This window comes from Pteronotus mesoamericanus, unplaced genomic scaffold (assembly GCF_021234165.1).
Source record: "Pteronotus mesoamericanus isolate MK-2021 breed Mesoamerican mustached bat unplaced genomic scaffold, CSHL_Meso_final contig_78, whole genome shotgun sequence".
Lineage (NCBI taxonomy): Eukaryota > Metazoa > Chordata > Mammalia > Chiroptera > Mormoopidae > Pteronotus > Pteronotus mesoamericanus.
The window spans coordinates 4011570-4037566 of NW_026555258.1; the positions used below are offsets into that span (position 1 = coordinate 4011570).

General features: G+C 58.5%; 2 protein-coding genes across 3 annotated transcripts in view; both read right to left on the bottom strand.

The window, feature by feature from the left end:
• Window positions 1-565: 565 nt before the first annotated feature.
• AIF1L (allograft inflammatory factor 1 like) lies at window positions 566-21124 on the bottom strand. Of its 2 annotated transcripts, XM_054584216.1 has the most exons (6): window positions 20993-21124; window positions 20724-20785; window positions 10453-10519; window positions 8156-8197; window positions 5863-6025; window positions 566-3375 (listed from the first exon to the last, which is right to left on the bottom strand). In XM_054584216.1, the coding sequence occupies exons 1-6, from the start codon at window positions 21021-21023 to the stop codon at window positions 3288-3290; spliced, it is 453 nt and encodes a 150-aa protein (XP_054440191.1). In that variant the 5' UTR covers window positions 21024-21124; the 3' UTR covers window positions 566-3287. The 2 variants fall into 2 exon arrangements, with proteins under 2 accessions (XP_054440191.1, XP_054440192.1); XM_054584217.1 differs by lacking the exons at window positions 20724-20785; window positions 20993-21124 and adding an exon at window positions 16265-16304.
• A 4138-nt stretch (window positions 21125-25262) lies between these two features.
• Window positions 25263-25997, bottom strand: part of LAMC3 (laminin subunit gamma 3) — a 53243-nt gene continuing 52508 nt past the window's right edge. Inside the window, exon 28 of the mRNA XM_054584836.1 lies at window positions 25263-25513. Coding sequence (XP_054440811.1) covers window positions 25263-25513 — 251 coding nt within the window. The remainder of the gene's footprint in view (window positions 25514-25997) is intronic.

Below are 25997 nucleotides of genomic sequence, written 5' to 3' on the forward strand. Positions count from 1 at the left end.
GGAGAGGTCAAAGGAGCCCCAAACATCGGTTTTGCTTACTCCTTTCAAGGTAATCATTTCCGAAGCAAGAGCCTGGAAACCGTAAAAACGGTTTAGGTGTGTTACTGACTCTTCCAGACATCCTAGTCACCTAGGAGTCTTTGCCATTTGATTGATGAGGGACCAAGAAGCACAGAACAGCTAAAACTACCCGGTGCCCCTAGGTCAGAAAGCGGTGGAGTCGGGATTAGATTTCAGCTTGTCGGGATATGCTCACCTGATGACTACTGCGTGGCAGTGGTGGGGCAGGGACACACATTCTACCACTTACTGTTTGGTTTTCGGCAAATTGCGGATCTGCCCCAAGCCTGCCTCTCATTTTATAAAACAAGGATGACACACAGAACCTGACTTCTTGGGTTGTCCTGAGGGGTGAATGAAGTTCCGTGTTCAGCAGAACCTCGCACTCGAGACACATTCATGCACTCTGTTCCTGTGGCATCTCGCTCTTCAGAATTTGTTGAGCACCCTCACCCCACCTGGAACCCATCCCCAAAATACACGAATCACACATCAGTTTGTCTGTTTTTATTTCCAGTATGTGCAGAGGATGTCCGGCATCACACACGCTCACAGGCACGCGCACACACATATTGCATCCACCTGAACTTGTGCGACACACTCCTTCATTCTGAGTCGCGGGGACAAAGCCAGACTTGGCAGTCCCCAAGTTTCTGGTTACATTAATAAGATTTGGTCTTTCAGAAAGAAGACAGCTGAAGTTCTAAGCAGCTGAGCCCTAAGCCAGAGAAGTAGAGTCTTAGAACCAATAGACACAATCACACACACAGAGAACCCTTTCCAGAGACCACTCTTGAGCCCTCCTCCCTCCAGAAGTTGAGTTCCGAACGGGGCGAAAGATTGGTGGGCTGTCCCAGGTAACTCCCCATGCAATGAGGAAGGGCTTCCTTTCCCGCCCTTCCCAGAGTTGGGGACACACTCGCTCTCCTCCCTTCGGGAGGCTTCCCTGTGGCCTTGTAAACCAGGGGGCCTACTGAAACAAGCCCGGTTGGCTCTGCCTCCTCGGAGTAAGAATCAGGTACGCTACGGTGAGCAGTCAAGGAAAGCTTCACTTTGACTAAGTTCTCATCCCATCCCGGAGAGGAGAGGTAGAGGGAAGGGGTGGGCACAGGCAGTTGCTTATCTAATGATCTCAGGGGGAAAAAGAAAACAAGGCAGGGAAGGGGGTGGGGTGAGATTTTACATTTACAGGGAGAACTGTTTTTCTGGGGTTTAAACTTCAACTAGGCCTGTGCATCTGAGCAGCTCTAGAGCCTGAAGATCAGCCAGTCATGGCCAAAATAATCTTGCTCCTGCACTGGTTAAGACCAGCCGATTAAGTGGACCGGCGCATTTTCCCATCCCCTTCCTGCTTCAGTCCCTCAAGCTACTATAAAGGCAGCTCCTTGGGCCCCAAGTATGGGTCACGGAGGAACCACAGGGAGTCCACACTGGCTCCAGCCTCAACAGCACTTCCGGTTTGGCAAGGGCTTCTCCAAGACTCTTGCCTCGTCTTGGGCCCCCAGGATTTCCGTACAGTCCCCCTACAGCCCCCTTTCCTAACCATCTTACTGGTCCTTGCCTGGGTCTGACTTCCTCACTAGATTCTAAGTTCCATAAGTATGTCTATTTCACTTCTGGGTTCTTAGCTCTTGGCCCATAGCAGGTGCTTAATAAATATGTTCAACAGGTGAGTGCACCTAAGGGTAAGGGACTCAAGAACACAGATGCGGTCAGGGCTGAGGTTCCTGCTCAGCCAACGTGAGGCTGAGTGTGACACCTGTGTGAGTCCCACAACGTGGCTTAGCTGAGAAGCTCTGGGGAAGGCAGGACTGCGAAGGCGGGCCTGGCCCTTACCCAAACCCTGATGCAGACTCGGAGGCTCTGGGAAGGTGAGTCCTGGCCCTGGGCCTTTCACTGGCACTGACCTGGAAGATTGCCCCTCCCTGTCCCTTTCTTTGTTTTCATCACAGACTGAGGCAGCCCAGAGCAGAGACAAAGCATGGGCAAGGCATCTGAACACTTGGGCTTCAGTCCAGACTCTTCCATCTCCAGATTAACCCCTGCCCTTGGGCAAGGCACTTGATCCTGTGGGCCGCTGCAGTTTTCTCACGCGTGAAGTGAGGGGACCAGCTCAGCTAACCTACAGGGTGAATGAGGGCTCTAAACCCTGAGTCCAGAATAAAGGACACAGGTGATCGCAATCCAATCCCCAAGCTCAAGGTTTGGGGCGATTTGGAAAGGGAAAGTTAGAGAGACAGTGGACACAGCACACATCAGGACAAAGTGGGGACTCTTAAAGCTTATAATAAGTGGTCAATAAATACCTGTTGTATGACTGAGTGAATGAATGAATAAATGAATGAGTGATGTAAGGCAGGGAAGTGGGAGGGGGAAGCACAGTGTTTTCAAGCAGACTGGGATCAGAAAGGTGGCCTCCTGTCTCTCACGTCTTGGCTTAACAGTTGTGCTTTTTGCCACGAGCATTTTATTCTTCATTCTCCTCCCCTGTTGCCCTCAGCATCCTCCCTGAAAGGTAGACTGAGATGAGCCCCCTTCCACAAGGCCCTGGGCCTCCCCTCTACCTCCAAAGCCCTTTGCTGCCCCAGCAAGGGACAGGGTTCCCTCTGAGCTGCCTGTAAAGGTGTGGTGGGGGGCGGGGCAAGGCCGGAGGATTTCTTCTGGAACCTTCTTGAATGGCTCAATCCTTCTGTCACCTCAGTAAGGATGAGAAGAGGTGCATAGCCTGAGGGGGGCATGGCCTGGGGTGGTGGGGCAGTGAGTGACCGCCCCCTGGACAACTCTGGGGAAACCCTAGCAAGACCCTACAGCCTTGTCCCCACTCCAGTGTCTTCTGAAAGAGGCTGAGGTCCTTAGCAGGGCCGGGCCGGCGAGGCTGAGCTAAGCTCAGAGACCTCCAGGACGGATGGACAATACCGGCTCGACGCGTGGGGATCACAGGCTTCCAGCCTCCCTGCCTGGCCCTGCCCCCTCCTGTTTTTGGTTTGATGTCAGCCCTTCTGCATGAGTGGGGGTGGGGGGAAGGACAGAGGGAGGGGTCCCAGAGTCTCTTTAAGGCAGATAATTGGTGCTTCACAAAGAGATCACTGACTCTGCTGATGAAAAGAAATAAACATGCCCAGCGACCAAAAAACCCAAATAAGACAAAACGCAGTGAGTCCAGAGGGCAGCGCGATCAGGAGGGAGGAACGGGGCAGGGAGGGCAGGGGCAGGTCCAGGCGGGGTCCTCAGGGCAGGCTGGCAATGTCTCTCTCTGGAGGGGGGCCAACCGGCTTGGGGCTGCTCTCCTGGGCTTTTCCTTCAAACATCATGACTCTGGTTTGGAGATGGAGAAAAACAAAACAAAACAGGATTAGGACTCCTCCCTTCATCCAGGGAAAGCTCATCCAGCCTTCGGTTTGCAGGCTCCTCAGCAGAACCTCCATCCGTTTTCCAGCGGGATCTTCTCGGAAGCCCAGGGCGGCAGCTACAAGGAGGAGGCTCCTGGTTCCATTTTTACAGAGGAGAATACAGGCAACGTGACCCTGCAGAGCCACACAGGCAGTACAAGTGGGGCAAGACTCAGGATCTTTGACTTCTAGGCTATGCACCTTCCTTCCCCTAACCACGCTGCCTGGTGGCAGCAGAGCGAAGCTGGGCCACGGCTCTGCTCAGAACACCCTTCCGGTCTTCAAGAACCTCCCACTGTTCTGAGAGTAAAGTCTGGGGAGCAGAGGGTAAGTGTTCCTGGTGTAGCGCCTAGAAGGAAACAGCTGGGATTGAGTCCCAGCCCCACTACTTCCCAGCTGGTGACTCCAGCAAGACACTCAGCCCCGTTTCTGCTCTGTGTCTCCATCTGGAAGTGCCGGTGCCAGAAGTGCTTTCACCCTGGAGCTGTTCCAGGCATCAGTGCCCGACTCTGTCTGCAGTCAGTCCCTGCTCGGGCTCTTCAGCGCCCCGGCTTGAAGTCCCATTCAAAAGGTGGCGGTCCACAGACAGCTTGTTTCTGAGCTCCAGATGTGCACGCCAGCTCCCTCCTCGACCCCTCCCCTTGGATGTCGGAAGGGCCCTTCCCTTGGGCACATCAAATTCTTGATTCCAGCCTCCCCCACCCGCTCTTTCCTCCGAGCCAACAGCACAGTCGCCCACCCAGTGACGCAGACCCCAGACTTTGGACTCAGCAGACTCCTCGTTTTCCTTTACACCTACATCCGGGCATTTAAGCAGTGTTTCCAGCTCTACCTCCAGAATCACTCCGGATTCCAACAGCTCCTGCCCAGTTCCACGGCAGCCTCTGCAGGAGAGCGTCTTACCCCTTCCCTGCACAGGTCTCCTCGCTGCCGCTCTCTCCTCTGCCACAGCCAGAGGGGGCCTTTTAAAAGTCAGCCCCCAGCTTAGAGTACTCCAGCGGCGTCCCTCCACTTTAGTACAAAATGCTCAGTCTGACAGTGGCCCTCAAGGCCCCATGTCCCCGGCCCACCTCTGCAGACTCATCCTTCACTTGCTGTACTTACTAATGGCCCAGACTCACTGGCCTCTGTCCTGTGCCTTGAGCATACGAGCATGATCCTGCCTCAGGGCCTTTGCATGTGCCAAGTCCTCTGCCTGGAATGCCTTTCCCCGTGTCTTCCCAGGGCTCATCTCTTCCCACCGTCCTCACTCAGGGCTCTGGTCAAACGTCACTTTCTCAGTGAGACCCTGCCCACCACTGTGTTGTCCCTGTTCCTCTTGCCCACTTCACATTCCTCTGCATTATTACATCGTGGCAGTCTGGCGTTTTTGTTTGTTGTCATTTGTCTCCTGCCATTGGAATGTAAGCTCCATGAGGAGGCCAGCAACACAGGTGTCCCCAGCACCTACGATAATTCCTGGCACAGAGCTGGTGCCATTTGCGGAATTAACAAACGATCAATCTAAAGAGCCAACATGCAGACGAGTGCCTGACACATAGTAAATGTCCACTAAGTCTTCGATGTCTGAATAGCGCCGTCGCTCTGATTGCTGGCACCTGCACTCAGCCGTGTGCTCTGCCCCAACGGCCCGTCCCACCCACACTAAGAGCTCTGACCAGCCCAGTCTGTGGGCTCGTGAGCCGGTTGCACAGCTTCCTGGAGCCTCAACTTCCCCTTTTGTAAAATGAGACAGGTGTGTTCGATGTTTGTACATTTGAAAAAAAATTAATCTCATTTCGTGAAAGCCAAGTGAGGGCCTTCTCAGCGCAAATATCGCGGGACTCTGCAGGGACTTTGTGGCTCCTCAGGGGGAAGTACCTGTGTACGGAGGGTGATTTTATCCACCACGTACTGGGTGTTTGCCGTCAGCCAGGTGCCGGGCTAGACTCTTCGTGTGGGTCATGTCATTAAGCCTCAGGACAATGCTTCGTGAAAGATATTTATTACATCTCTATCTTACAGACGAATAGCATGCGAACTCTACTTCCCTTTAGCGGCGGGTTTTAAATCTACACTATGCTCACAACAACCCCAGGGGGTAGGAGAGTCACTTTACAAATGAGAAAACTGAGGTTCAGAAAGTTCTGCTAGGTTTGTCATCATCATCGTCACCATCACCACAGTTGCCACTTACTGAGGGCCGATCCTACCAGGCCTTCTGCTACAGGCTAATTTCCCATGCAAGGTACAGACGAGCGTGGCATGTGACAGATAAGGAAGACGGGTTCAGAGAGATGAAAGACCTTGCCCAGCGGGTCACACAATGAGTTACCTCCTGGCTGGGGAATGGCCGAGGTGCCCGAGCCAGAGGCCTCTCCACACCCAAGGACTTGGCCTTCAGAGGCCCCAGGAGAGGCGGGGAGGTACTCACAGCTTGAGGACAGCCGACCGTTTCCCCAGCATCATGTTCACGAAGTCTCGGTAGGAGATGGTGTCGCTGACCCCACCTGTCACCTCCGAGATCATCTTCTTCATCTCCAGGTGGGTCTTGGGGACCCCGAGCTTCTCCATCATCCTCTTTAAAGACATCAGGTCTACCGGGGAGGGGGGAAAGCAGATACCTTCTAAGTGGAGACGGGTCGGGAGACAGAGGGGGGGGGGCGGTGAGTGGGGAAGCCGTTAAAACGTCCTCTGGGCCCCACACCCAGAGGAAGCCCGCAGGACAGCCCCTCCCTGGGGACTGCAGGTGATGGCCTTGCTCCTTGTGGGAGAGTGAGACTGTCACACCCTCCCTGTGCTCCTCAGAGGCAGTGTGAGTAGTCGTTAGGGACATGGACTTTTCGTGCCACGCGGACTTGGGTTGGAATCCAGCTCTGTGATTTCGGGCTGCGGGACCTGGGGCAAACTACTTCACCCCCCTAAGCCTCAGCCCCCACCGGTCCCTGGGAGGGGTGATGTGTGGGAAGCACCTGGCACAAAGCTGGGGCGCGGGGACAGAGCGGCCATTCTTTACTGTTATCTCTGCTGTGCCCCGTGGTTAGGGGCAGCCGTGGGCCTGCCGCCCAGCTACCCTGGAGGTCACCGCCCAGCGAGGTGGGGGCAGGGAGTGGGCCGGACCCCAGGCATTGAAAGTCCCCTCCAGGAGGCCAGGTGTACGTAGCCTCCCTGATCTGCCACCCCCACCCTGCAGTCCCGGGGCACCCCTTTGGCCAGAAGGGAGAGGGTGCCAAAAATAGCCTGCAGAGCAGGAAAACCAACAAAAGAACAAAATTCCAGAAAAAAACAAGGGAGGCACCGAAAAGTCACTACACCCCGAGGAGCTGCTGACTCTGACCGCCCGCTCCCAAGATCTGAGGCAATTTCCTTCAGATTGTCCTGCGAACAATGGATCAGCAAAGGACCGCAGGGGAGGCAGCGCAGCGGGGGGTGGATTTAGGGCCAGGCCATGGCGTGCCAGCTCACCCGAGAGGCAGGGCGGGCAGGACGGGTGCCAGACCCCTAGGTGCCAGGATGTCCAGGGCATTTCAAAGAAAACTGGGCAGCCTGCTGCAGGAAGGAGTGAAAGGTCTCCCACAGCAGCTGGCCGGGCTCGAAATTGGCAAGACCTTGCTGGACGGCCACTTGGCAGATGCTTCAAAAGCCTTTGACCCAGAATGTCTAATTCCTGAGATTTACTCTTAAGAAATAATCAGGGATGTGGACAAAGATTCATGTCCAAAGATGTTCTTCACAGCATTATCAATGACACGACGGCATTGGCCGAATAAATTATAGTCCGCGCCCGCAATGGACTGTTACGCAGCCACTAATTATATTTCAAAAGAAAAGTTAATCGTATGTCAGAATGCTCACAATATGTTATTTTTTAAAAAAAAAAACAAACAAAAAAAACTCAACAAAAAACGGAGGTTCTAAAAATGGTCTAAACAGCATTTGTGATTAGAACAAAGCGTGGAAGGATATAAACGAAAATGTGCATAGCAGTGGGTGACGTATTTTCGTCCTTGCGCTTTGCTGTGCTTTCCAAAATTTTTTATGATGAAAATGCATTCCCTTGATAATTTTTTTTCTCAAGAAGAAAAAGAATAAAAATATTCGAAAGGAGGAAGGACGAGGGAAGACAGAGGAGCAGAAATGCGGCAGCACCGAACCTCGGTTTTCTCATCTGTAAAATGGGGATAATTAAGCCAGCCTTGACCAAGTCCTTCTGTGACTGGTGAAGGTCCAGATTATGGTCTTGAATGTAAGTGCCACGGACAGGCGTTTGTCACCCCTAGTGTGTGGCGGGCAGGACAGGATGAGGGTCTGTGGGAGGAGGGCACCTTTGTCAATGGCAGGACAGTGTGTAGATGGGAGGAGAGGCCTGGGGACAAAGGAAATGCCAGCCCCCAGGGCCAGGGCGTCAACCGCCTGAGCATCTCCAGCCCCAGGCAGGGGTGGCGCTCTCTGTGCTGGGTTCCCTGGGTGGGAAGCCAACGGGGGCAGCGAGGCGGGTGGGGAAGGAAATGGTCGGAAGAGAAGTCTGGGGGCGACGGGTCCAGGGTAAAGGCGGACAGACCCCAACCTGGCTCAGCTGACCCAGCCCTCGGAAAGGCTTCAGTGTGTGACCGTCACACTCATGACACCTCACCCACGCAGGTGAGTCTGTGGGGCTCTCTGGACCTTCACACCGTCCACCCACTGAGCACCCTTGGCCCCCACAACATACTCAAAGTGTCACTCACCAATCTCGCCTTCATTGTTCAGGTCAAACTCCATGTACTTCTCTGGAAATCACAGAGCAAAAACCGGCATTAGCTTGGAAAGCCGGGTGGCCCCTGCAGGGCCCCAGTGACTCCCCTGAGGGCACGTGGCCAGGTCCTCGGAGAGCCCACCCCGAACTCCTCGCCCCCCGGGGGCTCTCGACATGAGTCCTGTCATCCTGGTTGCCTGCACCCCATCCTGTGGGCACCACGGGGAGAGGTCCTCCGGAGGCCACCCTGACCCTCTGCCCTGGAGGGCAGCTGCTTCCACCTGAGTCCCCGCTGGGGACGGCTGGCTACAGTCCAATCAGCTGCGGGGACAATACGTTCCAATCAGCTGCAGGGACAATACATTCCAGCCCTGGAGATACAGATTCAGTGGGGCTGGGGAGGGTGGGGTGGGAGCAGGAAGTGGTCAGCGTGCCTCAGCTGATTCCGACGGGCGGCCGGGGGTGGGGCCCCCAGTAAGGAGTCCCTGTGGTTTGGAACCTTTGGGTCCTGGGCAGCACTGAGGAGCTGATGCTCTTCTAGGAGAAATGCCCGTGGGCCTGCCTTCGGCCACAAAGTGGGACACACAGAGTCCCAGGGTACACAGACCCTCCCCACCAACCTCACCCACAGACTGAATGAAAACGCCCCCGATCAAGGGGCCCAGGGGAGCTCCCGTAGCCCGAGAATGACAGGGGCGGGCGGGGGGGGGCGCCTTGCTATCTTCCATCACGGGCGTGTGTGCAAACACGTCCCGGGCCCTGGGGCAGCTGGCCCTGCCTCGGGAGGAGGAGTAGGGCCCTCTAGGCCTATTCTGCACAGAGCAGGGAGAGTGGGAAAGCCGAGGTCCTCCCGGTGGCCTTTGAGGCCTCCGGGACCTTCCGGAGCATCTGTCTTCCAGCCTCTCGGGCTGCCTCTCCCTCCAATCCCTGCGTTCCATCCGCTGGTCTTGCTGTACCTGGCCCCTTCCCCACCTGCTCCTCCTAGGGACTGGAATGTCCCTGCTGGGTAGCCTCAAGGGTCCTCCTCCTGCCATCAGGGCCCCTGGCCTTTTGAATTGGGTGCCCCCCCCGCCCCCACAAAACACCTACACCTACTGCCCCAGAGACCTCTGTCACTTCTCCCAGAGCCACCGCTGAACTGTGGCCCACTGATAGGCAGAGAGAAGGGAAGGCCAGCTCCTCCTCTGCAAGGCTCTCCTTTGGACAGCTGGCAGGGGTGCAGGGTGATGACAGGCAGGGACGGGGGTGTCTTGGTCCTAGTTCTTCTTCTTTAATGTTAAAAAGCAACATCGCATAATGGTTAAGAGCAGGGGTTTCAGAGTGAGACCAATACGGGTTCAAGCCCCAACTCTGCCCTAGGGGAGCTGTGTGGCCCCAGACAAATGACCCCACCTCTCTGAGCCTGAATTTCTTCTATAAATTACAGATGGCGTCACCTCCCTCCTGGCTGCACTGGGATGATTCAGGCCGCTCACAACGCAGATTCAAAGCGCTTCCCACAGGTCCACATCAACAAACGCCTGGCCCCTGATGCCCCGCCCAAGGACGACCCAGCTGTACGGGGTCTGAGGAGCACTGGCAGGTTCTCGGCCCGGAGCAGGGAGGTTGCCCACACAGCCGAGACTTTGGGGTGGGGGGCATGTGGCCTCGGCGGTATTTGCATGGTCCTGCCGCACCGCAGCGCGTCTGTCCAGCCGCGCAAAGGTGGGCCCGTCTGCTCCTTGCGGCTTACGTGCAGGGCTCCTCTCCTTTCCCCAGCAGCTGGCTGGGAACCAAGTGCCAGGGCCCGAACAGAGGGACCTTTATGCCGCCCCCTCCCCGCGCGCGGGCTCCTGGGCCCTGTTTTCTTTTCATCCCGTGCTGCCGGGATTCAATGGGCAGAAACTCTGCCCCCTGCCCCACAGCGAAGACACAAGCGTCCATTCTCCACAGGGGCTCCCGAGACGCTCCACGGTGCAGGCGGAGCGGCCAGAGCTGCCACAAAGGGCCGATTGTGTGCTGGGGCCCCGGGAGCGAGCAGGGCCTGGGCCGCGGCAACGGAGCCAACCTGAGCCCTGTGGGGCAGCTGGGGGGGAGAGGGGGGCAGGGGCGGGCTGAGGCCTGCAGGCGAGGGGCCCAGGGGTGCCCTGGAGGCAGCTGGAGGGGCCTGCCCCCCTCTAGCTGGGCACCCTGTCTTGCAGTCCACCAGGACGGGGCATTTTGGATGGAGCGGGGTGCAGCCTGGCCCAGTGGGGGGAAGGAATCCCACGTGCGAGGGACTGGGAGGTGGGGCAGCCAGCCCCAGCTCACCTTTGAAGGCTGAGAGCTTTTCTGGCAGGTCCTCTTCATCGCTGTACTTCTGGTCACAGAGAAACTCCTACAGAGGCGAGAGGGCAGAGTTGAGCCAGGGGTCAGGGGTCAGAGCTTGCCAGTATGGAGGCCCATTGCCCTGGGCCTCCTCTCCCGCCAGGCCAGACACTGGAGCCTGCAGCCGTGGCCTGGCCTGCGGCTCCAGCGTCAGGCCTGGCTTCCTATCAACCTTCCGGGCCGACCTGCAGAGTCCAGCCTGTGGGTAGGAAGTGTGTTCTGCAGCTGGGCGGGGGGCGGGACATGGAGGGTCTGCTCTAGAAGAGGAAATACCTTCAACCACACTCCGAATTACCAGTGCAGGGACCTGGGGGTCCCCCGGGCACCCCGTCCTGGGTTCCATGAAGCCAAGAGTCCCAGTGACAAACTGCCTGGTTCCAGCATTAAAGTCTTAGGTATGTGACCCTAGCGTGTTAATTCCTCTCTGGTTTTCCAATGCTTCATCTCCAAACGGGTGTAACGATCACAGCTACTTCTGGAGTTTGTGTGAGAAGCCGAGGGCAGTGCCTGTGGGACTCCTGGCCCATAGCAAGTGCTCCATCAACAGTAGCTGTCATGTTATCAGCCTCTGCTCTGGCCAGGAAACGACCGTACATTGCTTGGGAGGTCACTTACCCCTCTCTTCTGTGTCCTCACCTGTAAAACAGGTCCACTGTCCTCTCACATGCTGGGAGAGATGCCAATGAGTCCTTTCAGACCCCGATGGCAAGGGCCGGGGGACACTAACAAGAGCCCCCAGAATGAAGCACTTACACGATCTCTCTGCACCCCCCAGTGGGACCGACTTTCCTTTTGCCAATGAGAAAATCGAGGCTCACACAGCCAGAGCTACATCCGTTCAGCGCCATCTCATTCAAAGTCTGCATCCTTGACCTTGGCTTTTAAAGACGGGCAGAGAGCAGGCATTCATCCCGCTTTAAAACCAAAAGTTACCCATTCCTAAGCACCTGCTGCGCCAGCAACAGGCCAGGGATCTCACCTGCCTTGCTGCTAATCTGCAAGCCGCCCTAGCACCTGCGCGCCAATGGGGAGGCAGAGGGCATCTACGCATCCCAGCAGCGGACTCCGCAAACGCCCTCTCTTCTCTGGGTCTCATTTTCCTCATTACTGAACCGATGACACATGGGCTTCCCTTGCGCTCATTCGTTCAACAGCTTTTGAGGGACCACCGCGCCCACTGCCATGTTCCAGGCAGCAAGGGACCAGGCGAGACCAAGGCAAATAAGCTCTCATCCTAAAATGACAAGGGAGTGCTTGAAGTGGTATTGATGGGTATCTAGGTCAGTCACTCAATCTGTTCCTGAATTCCTCTGCTCCTTCCCACTGATGGAGGAGTGGGGCTGTACTTACACATCTCCTAGGACAAGAAACTCACTACCTTTCCAGCCTGTCATGTAAACCCCCAGGAGGCTTAAAGTGGAGCAAGAGAATGACAAACAAAGCCAAAGCGAGGATAGAGCCTTTGGGGTTCGGATCTCAGTCCCGTCCTTACTAACTGCAAAAGGGGCACAGTGGGGTCCACCTCCTCAGGCACCTGTCCCTCTAAGGGGATGACCAAGCTCCTCCGCCAGGGCTCTGTCAGCAACAGGTGTGATTTAGTGTGAGGCAGAGAATGACCCCTCCCAGGGTCCAACGTCTCCATGCTAACGCGTCCCCCTTTGACAGAGAAGGAGGCGCCCGCCTGCCAGCGCGACTCCGCTCGCTGGGTCCAGGGGCTCTGACCATCCCCTTGCTTTGGGCAGGTACTGTGCTATCCCATGAAGTCCTCACTACTATGCTGATCTTACAGCTGAGAACTGGAGGACCAACCAAAGCGGGTCCGTAACGCCTCTAAGGCCCCGGGCAGCTAAGGAAACGCAGGGTTGGTTTGGGTTTGGAGTCGGGGCCTATCGGACCCTGGGACCTGTGCCTCCAGCGGCCGGCGGAGGGCGGCCCCAGGGCCCGCGGGGCCCAGCTGGCTTGGCCCCAGCCTCACTCGGGGTCTCGTTACCATGTACCACACGCGGCCCTACCCCCACTTAGCTGGAGCTGGGACCTTCTCCTGCTGCCTGGGGGGCGGCCCTCCTCCCAGCTGGCTCTGTCCAGGCCTGGCCTTCCTCTTGGCTCTCTTATAGCCCTTTTCCACTGCTGACCAGAAGTAGGACAATTAACTCTTGTCTGTGCCCCTGAGCAAACTGGGCGCCTCCCAGGGTCACAGATCCCAAACCTGCCCAGCAGAAGGACAAAAGCTCCTAGACTTTGGGCTAGTGGATAAAGAAACATTTCCAAAAAAGTTAAAAATAGGGAGAAGTGCTAAATAAGGCTGCCAAATGTGTACTTTGCCAAGTAAAGACTACACAATTACCATTGACTGCTGCTATTAAGTTCAGAAAAGGATGTTTCATAAAAGCACGAAGTTCAGAATCTCAGCATTTTTAAATGGAAACCATTTCACCGACATTCAACGCACAACGTTGCCCCTATGTTCCCTCCACTTTCCCGTGTTAGGAACTGGGAAGCCTTCGTGGGGAGGGACAGGCAAGGCCCCCCATTTGGGACCCTCTGGGCAGAGAGCCGGGGGCCCTCCCAGCATCCATATTCTGGTCGACCAGAAATCCTGCACCAGCCTGAGGCACTGTTAGTAACGTGTACTGACCACTTCTAGGAATCCTGGGACTGCATTCCAGGGGCAGGACACAGGCTTTGGTGTTGGGGACAAATCACACAGAGGTGGACGCAGAACCACCAGGCACCAGCGACCAAGAGCGAGGACAAGAGCGCAGCAGGAACCAGGGAGCGCTGAGTAACGGCTCCCCTTTGCTGGACCCGCCTGGGCCAGGCTGGCTCCCACCAGGGACTTGGCTCTAGCCGGGCCGCCTGCCTGGCCTGCTCATTCCTACCCTTCTGCACGGTTCTCTGCCTCATCTTCTTCGAGCCTTTGCTCAACTGGCCGCCCTGCCCACCGCAGTCCCTGCCTCCACTTCCATCCCACCTTATCTTCCTGTGCGGCTGTTTTTATTCCGCAGGGTGAGTTGCCTCCTAACACAATTTAATTGCTTATTAAGGGTACTGTCTATCATCTGTCTCCCCCTGTGAGAATATAGGTTCCATATAGTAGGTGCTTAATAAATGTTTGTAGGATGAGTGACTGAACCGAGACTCAGGGAGGCTAAATCACGTGCGCAAAGCAGCCCAGCCAGCGAGCGGCCAAGCTGGGATTCGGCTGCACAGTGGAGGCCGCTCTGGTTCCCTCCCTGCCCAGAGCGGGAAAGGGTCAGTGATCCAAGGAAGTGGGTGTTGGAAGGATGATGAGAGGAGGCAGGTCCTCAGCCACGAGGTCTAGGAGCACCCAGCACTGCCCAGCATGTAGAAGGTGCTCAGTAAACATCTGTTGAAGGAATGCAGATGCTGCCATTCAGCCAGAACGACTTTCTCCTCTCTCCCCCATGACATGGTAAGGCAACTTTGCAAAAGCGTGTGCTTGTGTGTGTGACAGAGACTGGTGGGGGGGGGAGCGGCGGGCGGGGGGGAAGGACTCACAGATTAGAATCTCATTTTTTCTTATGAGCCAAAAATGACAAATGCTTGCCACACGGTGACCAGGGTGGGAAAAGCAGCTGACCCATTCGTGCGTGGGTAGGCAGCCCTGGCTGACCCCGGGCTTAGGGCAGCTGTGTGGACTGTGTCTTTGGCGGGGGCACAGGGAGGCAGGCGGGCGGGCGGCAGGAACAGCAGCGTCATTGGCCAGGCTGCCAGCTCCCACCCCCCCTCCGAGCTCCAGATTCTCGGTCCGCTTATGCACAGCCCACAGCTTCCTCCCTTTCAGGCGCCTGCCCCCGATCCGTGCCCAGCCTCGGGGCCTGGCCATGCCCAGTGGTCAGGGATCCTATGTGTCCCGATGCCAGGACCCCCGGCTGCCCTGACTCCGGGTCCCCCGGCAGAGGAGACAGAGATAGAAGCCAGTCCCCTCTGGAAGAAAAGTGAAAGCAAAAACGAAAAGAGGGCAAGTGGGGGCCAGGATGCCTGGGCGTGAACCACTCAGCAGCTGCGTGAAAAGCACGTCACTGGCTTGTGCCTCCATTTCCTCATCTGTAGGATGGGCACAGACACATCTCACAGGCTTGTTCTGAGAATTACAATCTGCAAGTAAACGCATGCAAAGTGCTTCACACAGGGCCTGGCACCTCGTAAATGCTGAACAGCTATTAGCTGCTCATTGTTATCTTCTAACATTTCTATCTGTACAACCCACGGATCAACCCCCACGGTTCCTCATCACCCAGACGCCCATCGACTAGCAAACGGGTCAGAAGCAAACCTCCTTCCCCACCTTAGGCTGCTTCTGTGTTCTTTCCCCTCTCCAGGTAACCCCGCTTGGCAGATGGGATGCCTGAGGCCCAGAGAGGTTGCGCACCTGGCTCAAGATCACAGTTCTTACCATCCACAGCTGATCTCCCTTCACTGTCCTGCTCCCTCCCTGCCCCGGGCAAGGGGCCGGTGGCCTGACCACAGGTTTCTGCGCAAAGAAAGTCAACACTGGGAGTGGCCCTTCCTCTGGGGCAGCTGTAGAAGGAGGTGGCTCCGGAGGCCAGGGACCCACTCTATAGCCCACGGGGGATGGGGGGCGGGGGGCAGGTTGTGGACGGTTCACCCTGTCCCCGTCCCCTCTCCCCCTCCAGCCCACTGTCCTAATGACAATTGCCTGCAGCTGCAGAAACTGCTGTCAGAGCCTCCCGGTAGGAGAGTGATTACTGACATGCTGAGCTGCAGGTTCAGAGGCCTTGGTGGCCCGGTCAGTCCCTGGCGAATAGCCAGGAAATGCAAGCAGGCAGGAGTGGGGGTGAAAACAGGAAGCGTGTGTGTTCCCCAGGCAAGGTCTGGGCAGGTGGTAGAGCTGTTAAAGCACCTCCCCAGTCACAGACAGTGAAAGGGACTCCTCAAAGCACCCGCCTGGGCTTGTCCTCTTTGTTCACTAGCTGGGGAAACTGAGGCCTCAGAACGGAAAGGTCTCGACTACAGCCGCGAGGGTCAGAAGCCAGCGTTCACTTCCTGCGGGCAGGGTGTGCGGGGCAGCGGGGCAGGGGAGGGATGTTGAATCAGGTTGCTGGGTTCAAATCCCAGATCCAGCACTTACTACCAGCTCTGCGGCCCCGGGGCAACTTGCCTCCCCACTCCGGGCCTCCGTCTCCTCATCTGTGAAATGGAATCATCACAACAGCATCTCCTCAGTGGGCTGGATTACATGAGCTAATGGCCCCGACTCTTAGCAGGTGTGAGCAATTTTCACTATGCATCTGGATCACCCAAACCCTAGCCACACCATGGGACAGCTGTGAGCAGGGGCGGGGCGGAGAAGTGACCCAGCCGCAACTCTGTCCCACACTGTACCACAAAGCCCTCCACGTGAGCCTTGACCCTCTGGCCATCCCTCCTTCAGGGCGAGCTCTGCTTTGTCCCTGGACACCTGGCTGACCTAGCAGTGGCAGGCCGTCCACATGGGACAGAGTGCTCCCGTCTCAGTCCTGGGGGACCGCGCCCGCAGCCACGCCTTCATACTACTGCTCCCCTTGATCCTCCACAACCTTGGACGCACGTCTGAATGTCTCCCCACGCCCAGGAGTCCCGTCCAAGTGCCTGTGCCCGGGAGGGACTATATCCAAAACCAGCAGAGGCCAGCAGCCCCAGCTGTCTCCGGCCGCCAGACCCCTGCCACCTGCCTCATTCCCCTGCCCCCGCCGTCTCCACCCCAGACTTAACTCTCTTTCTGGGCCGGTACCTCTAGCACCTGCTCCCGGATGCTTGCTCCTGGCCCTCTGGGCTCGTCTTTATGTATTAGCTGCAGCAGAATTTTGGGGCGGGCAGATATCACCATCTTGGAGGCCATCCAAGGAGCTGGCGGCTGAAACCCTGGGCGAAAACCCCAAGGCCAGGCAGTACCATACCAGGCCGTGGCGCCTCTGACGCAGCCCACAGGTTCTTAAAGGGCCAGGACCAGGCCACAGATGCCCGGCCTGGTGCCTGGCACGTAGACGGAGCCTGTAACGTGCACCCACAAGGACAGGAGGCTCACATTCCCCACGGCGGCTCTGGGGCCTCATCCGGACACTGTGTCCTCGCCAACAGATGGGGCAGCTGAAGAAAAACACCCCATCAACTTCACGAATGAAGCAGACCCTGAAGAAATTCCATCTCTGGCTTCCTGTGACATGGCCACAATGAGGTCGTGGCTGGCTGGACCTGCGGGGACACTGAATCCTCAGAGGCTCACGTGGCTACTTATCACCATCTCCCTTATAATATATTAAGGAAGAGCAAGAGAGACGGGTGCCCAGGGGTGCCAGCTGGGCACACTCACCCGGGCAGGGACACAGTGGCACTGCCAGTACACAGGAAGAGAGACACGCCTGCGTCGTGCCTGGGTCAGGTCTCAGAGGTCCCCCATTGCCCGGGGAGGGGCCGCAGACATACGCCCCTCTGGGCAGAGACACACAGCCTGCCGCGCCCAGCTCTTCCCAGTACAGGTGCCACGTGGGCTCTGAAATAACCACAGGGCACCTGAATGCTACAGGGAACGCTGAGTGCCCTTCATTCGACCCAGGAGGGCTGGGAGGGTGGGACCGGAGCCAAAGATCTTTATCTACATAAGCAAGAGAGGCCTGTGTCACAGCTAGGCCGCGGCCACCTGGTGGACAGGGCCCGGGCAGGCCACGGGCGGTGTCTCAGGTCATACTCCTGGGCCTGCCACTTCCTGGCTGGATGTCCTCAGGCAGGTGACTTCACCTGGCCAAGCCTCTGTTTCCTCATCTCGAGAATGGGAGGTCTCGTCATGCTTGTCCCATGGAGACATTTATACATTCTCGTTGCATATTTTTCCAATGGAACGTTCCTTTGACAGGAGTCAGTGAGATGATGCAAGTCAAGCGCCAGGCATGCCTCGAGGTATTTGGTTAAAGGTGCTGGCCTCTGGTTGGCTCGGCTCCCTGCCCTCCAGGCTCCCCCTGCGGACCGAGGGTCAGGGCACCCTGAGAGGCACCCACCCAGCCCTGCCATGTCTCTCCGTTCCTGTGGGAAGCTGGAGAGAATGTTTTCTGTTGCCATATAAGGCTGGGTCTGCTGGCCTGGGGTCACCTGCCAGGCCTTCAGGGCTTGGAGAATGTCAGCTATGTGGGGGGAGTAGGAGGTGCGCGTCCGTCTCGCCCGCTCCAGTAGTGCAGAGAATGCACAGTCACACGCACACGGGGCATGAGAGGGGTTGCCCACAGAGGAGACCCTGTCAAGTTCAGAGATCGAGGGAAGAGGCTGCGTCCAAGCGTGGCTGTTTAAACACAGGCAACTGGCTCAACCTCTCTGAGTCCCGTTTTCTAGAGCCCAAAATGCACACTCACGGGCTTAGGGTAAGCATTCAACGAGATAATGCCCAAAGCACACCTGGCGCATTGCCTGGCATATGCTAAGTGCAAGAAAATAATCGCAAAAGCTCGAGAGAAACCAAAAGAGTGCATTTCCATACAGCTCTGGGTCCACCCAAGTCTCTGCCTATTTTTACTCCTCAATCTCTTGTAATAACAACAGCTAAGGCTGAGTTGCCCTGCTGCCCTCTGGAAGCTGTCCCACCCTAGGCAGGGAAGAAAAGCCCCCAAAGGGACTGGGATGTTGGCCCTAGAAGTCCCCAGAGCTGGGCTCTGCCCCAGGCAACAGCCCCAGAGGCACCCAAGCACTTGCAGCAAGCGCGAAACCCCGTTCTTCCAGCTTCCGGCTCCTACTGGGTCACTGGGCAGCTGCTCGGTCCAGCCCCCAGAAGCCCCACTCCAGTGAAACTGAGCCCCAAAGGAAGGCCAATCTGGGCTGCTAACATGGATCCCTCTAGAATTTCCCCCTAGAACCTTCACTGCAGCCATGGCCGTGGGTGAAGCAGACTCAGACTCTCAGTCAAAGCGACTTCCTGAGTTTGCAAAGAGCTTCATCTGCCCATCTCCACTGACCGCTGCAGGGACTCGGAGCAGAGTAGGGACCGCTGCTCCCGCTTCGGGCAGGGAAGCGAACGCTCTTCCAGGCTGGGCGGCCAGCAGGGGCCACGGCAAATCTCTGCCCTGGGTTGCACTCCCTGCACCTTTAAGCCCTAAACAAACCAATGATAACAATCAGGACAGCAGCCAGCTCTCCTTATGTGCTCTACATAGATTACATCGCTGCAAAATCACAACAACCTGACTACCATTATGCCAGGTGCCGTGCCCAAGGTCACAGAGCCAACAACACTCTGCCGTCCTCTTCCCTCCCCTCGTGACTCTAAACCACGGTGAGGCCACCTTGACCTACTGCTGTGGGAAGCGGCTTGAGTTCCCAGTCTGATCCCAGAGCCTCCTTCCCCCAGGGGGCCAACAGCCTGCGCCCCGGCAGCCTGGCTCATATTGGGGTCTTAGAATGGCCTCCGGGCAGGGACAGGATGCTGGACCACAGGCTCTGCCGCTGGCTTCTGTGTGGCTTTGGCCAGAGGCTCGCTCTCTTTGGGCATTGGAGTCCCACAGCGTTTGAACATGGCCCCTTCTTCCTCATCCTCTCCAGTCCAGCGCTGTCCAGTCCAGCCCCTGAGAGGCACAGCCCCCCCCCTTTCTGAGCAAAGTCGGTCCCCCTCCCAAAACAACCCTGTAGCCCCCCCACAGTCCGGACCGCCTCCAAGGGCGGGGTTGGCATGGAAAGTCCCACACACTCAGCTCCTCTGGTCTGTCCAACTACAGGCACCTCTCCCCCATCCCCAGCTGTCTCTGGCTCAGGGTCCTGCTGGCTGTGGGTGGATTCAGCCAGCCTGGAGCCCGCCCGGCTGAGCAGCCCAGGGGGCTGTATGAGGTCAGGGTTCCAGGCTCCTGTCCAGAGGGCAAGTGCAGCCAAGACCTGAGGGCTGCAGAGTGAACTGGGAGGGAGCCCGGAAGCCTGGACCCCTGAGATTCCCAGCCAGACATCCAGGCTCTCTTTCAGCTGGGCTCAAGATGACACCAACAGGCAGGGTGAGGATGGCAATGAGGGACCCTGGGGACCCCAGCGTCCTCCACGAGATTCCTTCAGCCAGTGGAAAGAAATCAGAAAGGCTGCCTAGTTCGACACAGTCCAAGAAAGCCAAAGAGGGAATCAAGACTGCAAGCCCCCCTCCCCGCTGAAAGCCTGCTGGCCCCATCCCACAGCCTCCATGAGGGCCCTGCTGACCCCACCGGCTTCCCACTTTGGGACTCAGAGCTGGGCTCAGACTCAGTGGCCCGAGGGAACCAGCGGGGGATACCCAGCCTTGCTGCAGTCGGAAGGCCTCCGCAGTGCAGTCCGTTAAGAAGGAACCTGAGAGACTTCTAGTACCATCCCCGGGGGTCTTCCGTTGTGCCCTGGGCTAGACCAAACACACTGCATGCCTGCCCTGTCTGCGCCCTCAGGGCGACCCTGGCTCTGTACCGAGAGGTCCTCCATGCAGCCCACACTGCTGGTACCCCACGGACACCAGATCTGAGCCCCCGTCCGGCAGAACCCCAAAGCCCCTGGCTACGCTGCCTTTGAGCTCTGGCCAATCCCCGTAAAGTCTACATGCTCCTTACACAAACGTCTACGGGGCTCCCACTGAGTGCCTGGCAACGGCCAGACGGCGTTCTTTATAGAAATCCACCAGGACCCGCTCGAAGGGAGCCTTTCCTAAAAGTTGGAGCAGAAAAGAGCTGTGAGGGTGGGTGTGGGGGCCGGCAGGAGGCCAGCGTGTTCTGTGGTGGAGAGGGCACTGGCTTGTGCGCATCTGGAGCCCAGGGTGCCAAAAGCAGCCTGACCCACACTTGCTGGGCAGCCGTCTAGCCTCTCCGGGCCTCCCTTCGTCTCTCCGCTGTAAAAGCGGGACTGCTGAGAGGCATCGGGGGTCCCTTCCAGCGCCAAATCCCTGTGGCTGGTCCCAGGCGGGCTTCCGGAGAGCCCCCCGGCTGGTATCGGAGCTGCTGGCCCGGCCCTACCTCCCCAGTCTAAGAGTAACAACTTGCAACCCGAGACGCCGGGACCAGAGCAGAGTGGAGGGGGTGGAGGGGGACCTACCTGGAGTCGGAGGCACAGGCGAAGGGGCGGAGGGAGGAAATTGGGGGTAGCCCGGGGGAAGAAGTGGGACCCCAGAACGTTGGGAGCTTTGGGAACGAGCTAACGCCGCGCGGCTCCGGCGACTCGCAAGCTGCCCTCGCGGCGGGGCTAGCAGAGCGAAGGAGGAGGCTCTCGCTTACCCGGTTGATCTCGGCCAGCCTCCGCTCCTGCCGGGCTTTGAGCAAGCCGAACGCCTTCCCTCCTAGAGGAGACAAAGAGACGGCCCGGGAAGTGGGGGTCTCCCTGGGCCGCGCGCCCCCGGGGTCCGCGCCCGCTTCTTGCGCGCGCTGCAGACCCCGCCATGCTCCAGGGGCACGGAGGTGGCAGGCGGGGGCAGAACGCGCGCGGGCCGGGGCACGCGGGACAGCGCGCAGGGGGCGGGGCAGGGCTGTGGGACAGCGGCGCCTACCTTGAAACCTGTTGCTGACCGCGACCGACATGGTGAGCACGGGGCTCCCGCCGGCTCGGGGCTGCACGACCGCGGCTAGGAACGGGAAGGAGGGACGGGCGCCCGGTCGGAGTTCCCGCGGCGTGTGGCGGCAGGACTGAGGGGCGGAGGGAAGGCGCGGGCGGCCGGACACACCCCTCCCTCCCCTGCGGCCCGCCCTCTTCCCTCCCGCCGCCGCCGGGCTGCCGGCCTCAAAGCGGCTATTATGCGGGACGCGGAGCCCGCCGCACACCCCTCTGCTGGAGGACGCGGAAAATGCACCACGCGGGGACCGCCCTCTCCGCTCTTCCCGGGACCTCCACAGCCCCTTTCCCGCTTCGGGCCGCGGCTTCCGCGTAAACAGAACGCGGACGATCTTAGTTCTCACTCTCTGCGTGCTTGCAAAAAGCAAACGCGAGTGGCAGCGGCACGTAGTGATCGCGCCACGAACTGAGGCCGCTACGTTACTATCGCCCGCTGCGCAGCGCGCACTTTCAGAAGGAGGCGTGCTTTCCCAGCACTCATTCCTAACTCTTGAAAGAAAAATATAAAACCGTTTAGTTTTGTTTGAGGAGGGGGGGGTGGTCTAATGACAAGGTGCCACTGGGACATCAGCGACACTAAGTCAATTAGAATGAGTTCGTGTTTTGTTAATAAAACCTATTTCTTGAGCACTCACCGTGCACTGGGCACTTTGCCAGATCAGGAGGGGCTACATTTGTTAAGTCATTTATTCTCAGAAGTCTCTGAAACAGGACCGGCACTCCCACCTCCCAGGTGAGCAAAGCCAGGTGGTGGGCGCTAGGATCGCCAGCCCACCTGGGTGACACATCAAGCTTCTGCCTCCAGGGAGAGTGGCCCCCAGGGTGCAGGAACCCAGGACTTGTAGCAGGCTGACGGGGGAGTTTCCTGCCCAGTTCAGGTCATTTCTGAGACTGAAAGGGGGCACTCCTAACAATTACGCTGAGGTCACAGGTACAGACAGGGACTTTCCTGGGCAAACAGCGCACCCGGTCACCAGTAATCCACCCCCACCCTACACACACACACACACACACACACACACACACACACACACACTGGATTGGATCAGGAATCCTCCTTCCCCACGAGGTTTTGGATCTGGCCAAACTGTGTGACTCGGGCGAGGCACTTGACCTGTTGGAGCCTTAGCTTCCTGATCTGCAGAATGGAGGAAAGAGCACCTCTTACCAAGCTGGGGGCTGTTACAGCTCATTGCTTTCAGGGGCTTAAGCAGATAATAAGAGCTCAGAGGGAAAACGGGCTCAGGACTTATAACCCTCGGCTGACGGGAGAAATTCTACCTGCAGGTCAGAGGGGAGAGCTCACTCAGGGCAAAGCCCTTCTCGCTCACTCCCAGAGCCGGCTCAGGTGGCCTGTTGCCCCAGTCAGTTGGGCTTATTGGCCCCATCAGCCATTCTGCAGGGCAGGGGCGACCCCACCTTCCACTGCTCAGCTGCTGGGCTGCATTGCTAGCCAGATGTTCAACAGCTGCCACATTCCACCCAGCGCAGCCCCACCTCTGGGGCCAGAGAGCCTGGCTATGCAACAGCAGGCATGACCGGCCCGCATGAGTCACGAGATGTCAGGCCTGAGGTACGTCACTGTGGAATGGCGAGGAAGCCTGTTCTCCACCCAGCAGGGACGCTGGGACTAGGCTTGAAAGATCCCAATTTAGCGCCAAGAGCAGACACCACCAGGAGGCCGTGTACCTCTGTCAGCAGAGGAGCCGGTGGGGGGAAGGGGGAAGCGGGGCCTGGGGGCACCAGACCCTGCCCCAGAGGTCTTCAGAGAACCCCCATCTCCTTGGCACCACGTGCACCAGGCACCAATCATCAAACAGACTGTGCAGTAGCAGCCTCCTGTTTCGACCTCCCTGCCCTCCGTCCCCCCTCCCAAATCTACCAGGTCCCTCCACAGGGCATTGATGTGTCCACCGCAGCCCCCGCACGGCCGCCCTGCCTCGGCTGGTTTCCAGCTTCTCTTACGGAGGAACACACCTCTTCTCTGAGTGCCCTTCCCCAGCAGGTTGGTGGGGGCACACCCAGCTCTCATTCCAAGTCCTTGGACACAGGGACCCTTGTTGTTCCGAGCAAGAGTCGGGGGGCGGGGACCTGGCCCGAGCTGGGCCGCCTTCCCTGGAAAGGCGGAACCTGGGCAGTTTCCAGTCGTTCTGGCTGTGGATTTGACCTGAGGGCTTGTGACCTTGGGTGCCATGGTGGATGGAGCAGAGGGAGCATCTTCTTTCAGCAAGTGCAGGAAACGCAAAGGAAGCTGCTCCACAGGGAGACCAGACCGCAGTGCACAAGGCGGGGCCGGAGGCAGAGGCCAGGGGAGAGGACGGCTGCTCACCCCCAGCCCAGCAGTCTGGGAGGCCACTCCAGCCCCGGGCGGCCTCTGAGGCCTGGCAGCCCTTCCCACTCCAAGATTCCAGGAGACCCTCCCATGTCCTCCGAACCTGAACTCCCTTGAACCAACTCCATCCGGGCCTAATTGGCAAGGGCCCTGTGAGCTCCATAGTCTTGCCCGCGCAACCTGTGTTTCTGGAGTGCCCTGTGCTGGCCCAGCCCCTCCTTGCAAACCCTGGGCTGTTGCCCACCCTCCTGCCTGGAATGTTCCCCTGTCTCCCTACTCTCCGGGACCTGACCCAAAGCCCTCTCCCTCCTCCTCAATGGTGTCCCTCCCTCAGCCTCTCTCTGCTGCTGGACACTTGGTTTTGAGTTCATTCCCTGCCTCAGTGTCTTCAGACGGAGCTCCAGCAGTCAGCTGAGGGCCTCTCAGCACCCCGCCCTTCAAACTCCCCAGCCCCTCGACTTTGCCTGATAGCAGAGAGCAGATTTTCCCTGGAGCAGAGGGGAGAGGGTAGGCGCCTTGGTCTCAGGACCCCAGAAATATCCCCCCAGTGGGCTCAGCTTTTGCCACGTTCCTACTGCTGTGTGTGGGCCCAGATGGACTGATGCACATCCTTCTTCCCACTCCCTGGGCACTGGGTGTGTCACGCACCTGGGGTGTGCCCTGTGTGTGTCCCCTCAGCCAGGGTCCCTGCTGCCAGCAGCATGGGAGGACCAAAGGCATACCACCCAGCTAGTAAAGAGGTCCTTTATTTCCACATTAAACAGAATTTGACTGCTGCTGTCTGTCCCCCCTGCTGGGGGCAGACAAGCTGTGGGAGGGGCCCGGGTCCTGCGGTCCCACCCTCCCGGTGCCAAGGCCCTGCCGTCTGGAGGAGGGCCCAGGGAAAGGGGAGCAGCGGTGGCGGGGGCGGGGAATGCCAGGGAATCCTGGGCAGAGGCTGCAGGGGGGCCTGGCCACAGGGGAGTCCCCAGCGGGACAGACTGGAAAGGCAGCCAGGCCTCCGTGCCCAGTCCAGCCGAGGCCTCCCTCACCGCAGGTAGGGCCGCAGCGCCTCAGGGCCGGTTTGGGAAGTGTCGGTCAGTCAGAGGCCTTCCGAGGTCAGCGGGGTCACAAAGGGGAGCTCCCTGCTGCCTGAGCCCCCTGACCCCAGTGCCCTCAGGCCCTTGAGGCCCAGCTCTTCGGACAGGCCACAGGCTGAAAGCGAGGGGCGCCAGGACCCTGAGAACGAAGTATTCCAAGAAGCCAGTGGCCCTGGCCCGGGAGCCCTGGGCCTCGGTTTGATGAGCCCCTAGGATCTCGGGTTTCTTGGCCCGTCTGTCCCTTGGCTGTGCAGAGCTGCTGTGTATGTGTGTAGGGGTGACAGGGGTGGGACAGAGGGCAGCTCTGGGACTGGGGCTCTGGCTCTTGCTGAACCCACCCTGGGTCTCAGCCTCCCAGGTACCGAGCCGGCCTGGGCCCTGCTTCCAGGAGAGAGTGTGAGCATGTTAGTGCCACAGTGTGTTCAACGCAACTCCCCGGCGTCCAGAGGGTGTGCAGCACACAGTGGCGCTCAGTAAGCAGCTGTGCATGGATTGTACTGTGTGTGTGGGCACAGGTGGACTTGTGCACGTGTGTGTACCACGCCCACAGGCATGTGTCCACAACGTGTACATGTACTGTTGACACTGCGGTGTGCGTGTCCACATGTGCATGGCGGGGCGTGTACACAGGGCTGAATGCTGAGCATACTCGCCTCGGGGACCGAGAATGCACACTGACTCCTGCTGGGGGGGTGGGTATGGGCGTGGACCCAGAGAGCCTGTGTTCCCTTGGAGAACTCGCAGCAGCAGCCTCTGGGTGCACTGGTGGGTGCGGTGCGTGTTCTGGGCCGGGGTGCTTACTGCCAGCTGGCACAGCTCTCGGGCAGACTCTGCAGGATGGCCTCCAAGTTCTGCTTGTCAGCACGGACCTCGGCGAGGTCGCTCTCAAAGCCCTGGATCTGCAGCTCCTGCCGCTCAGACTCCTGCTCCAACAGCCTCAGTTTCGCCTGCAGGGACCCGGGTGGGCCCAGCCGCAGCCTCAGGCGCTCCAGTGCTTGCTGGGTCTCGTTCAGGGCCTGGGCTGGCGCTTGATGGGTGTCCAGTGTCCCTGTAGAGCGGCGGAGAGCCTCAGCGTGGGCCAACTCCCTGCCGTCCCCAGGAGCTGGTTCAGCCCCCACCCCAGAGGCCCTTCCCAGTCCAAACCTCCCAGGATTCCGACTGCCCACGCTCCACCGGGAAAGCAAGGGACCGGGGGGTGGGGGGCAGTGTGGGGAGGACTGGATCTGGTACCCCGCCAAGGTCATGTGCCAACTTAATGCTCCCCCTGACAGGTGGCACTGTGGACGACTGTTGATTTTTGTCATTGGTATTACTACTATTGTTTAAAAAAAGAAGGCCTTGGGTGAATGCTAGCCCCAGTCTCTCCATCTGTAATACAGTGGTGCGTGCAAGGTCCCCATGATGCCAGCTGGCTCCCATGCACCACATCACATCGCCAAAAGCACACCTCTATGGGGACCTCTGGCACTGGGTGCGGGCGGGGGTGTGGGTGGACATGGGGTCTCTGGCTTCAGAAGGAGCGCTCGGGAGGC

What these genes read in the sequence shown, in the direction of transcription:
- AIF1L (XM_054584216.1), bottom strand. Translation starts at nt 21,023, where the DNA reads ATGTCGGTCGCGGTCAGCAACAGGTTTCAAG. An exon ending in GGTCAGCAACAGGTTTCAAG is followed by an intron (nt 20,786 to 20,992) that starts GTAGGCGCCGCT and finishes TGTCTCCTCTAG; the next exon opens with GAGGGAAGGCGTTCGGCTTG. An exon ending in CGGTCGGCTGTCCTCAAGCT is followed by an intron (nt 3,376 to 5,862) that starts GTGAGTACCTCC and finishes TCTCCAAACCAG; the next exon opens with AGTCATGATGTTTGAAGGAA.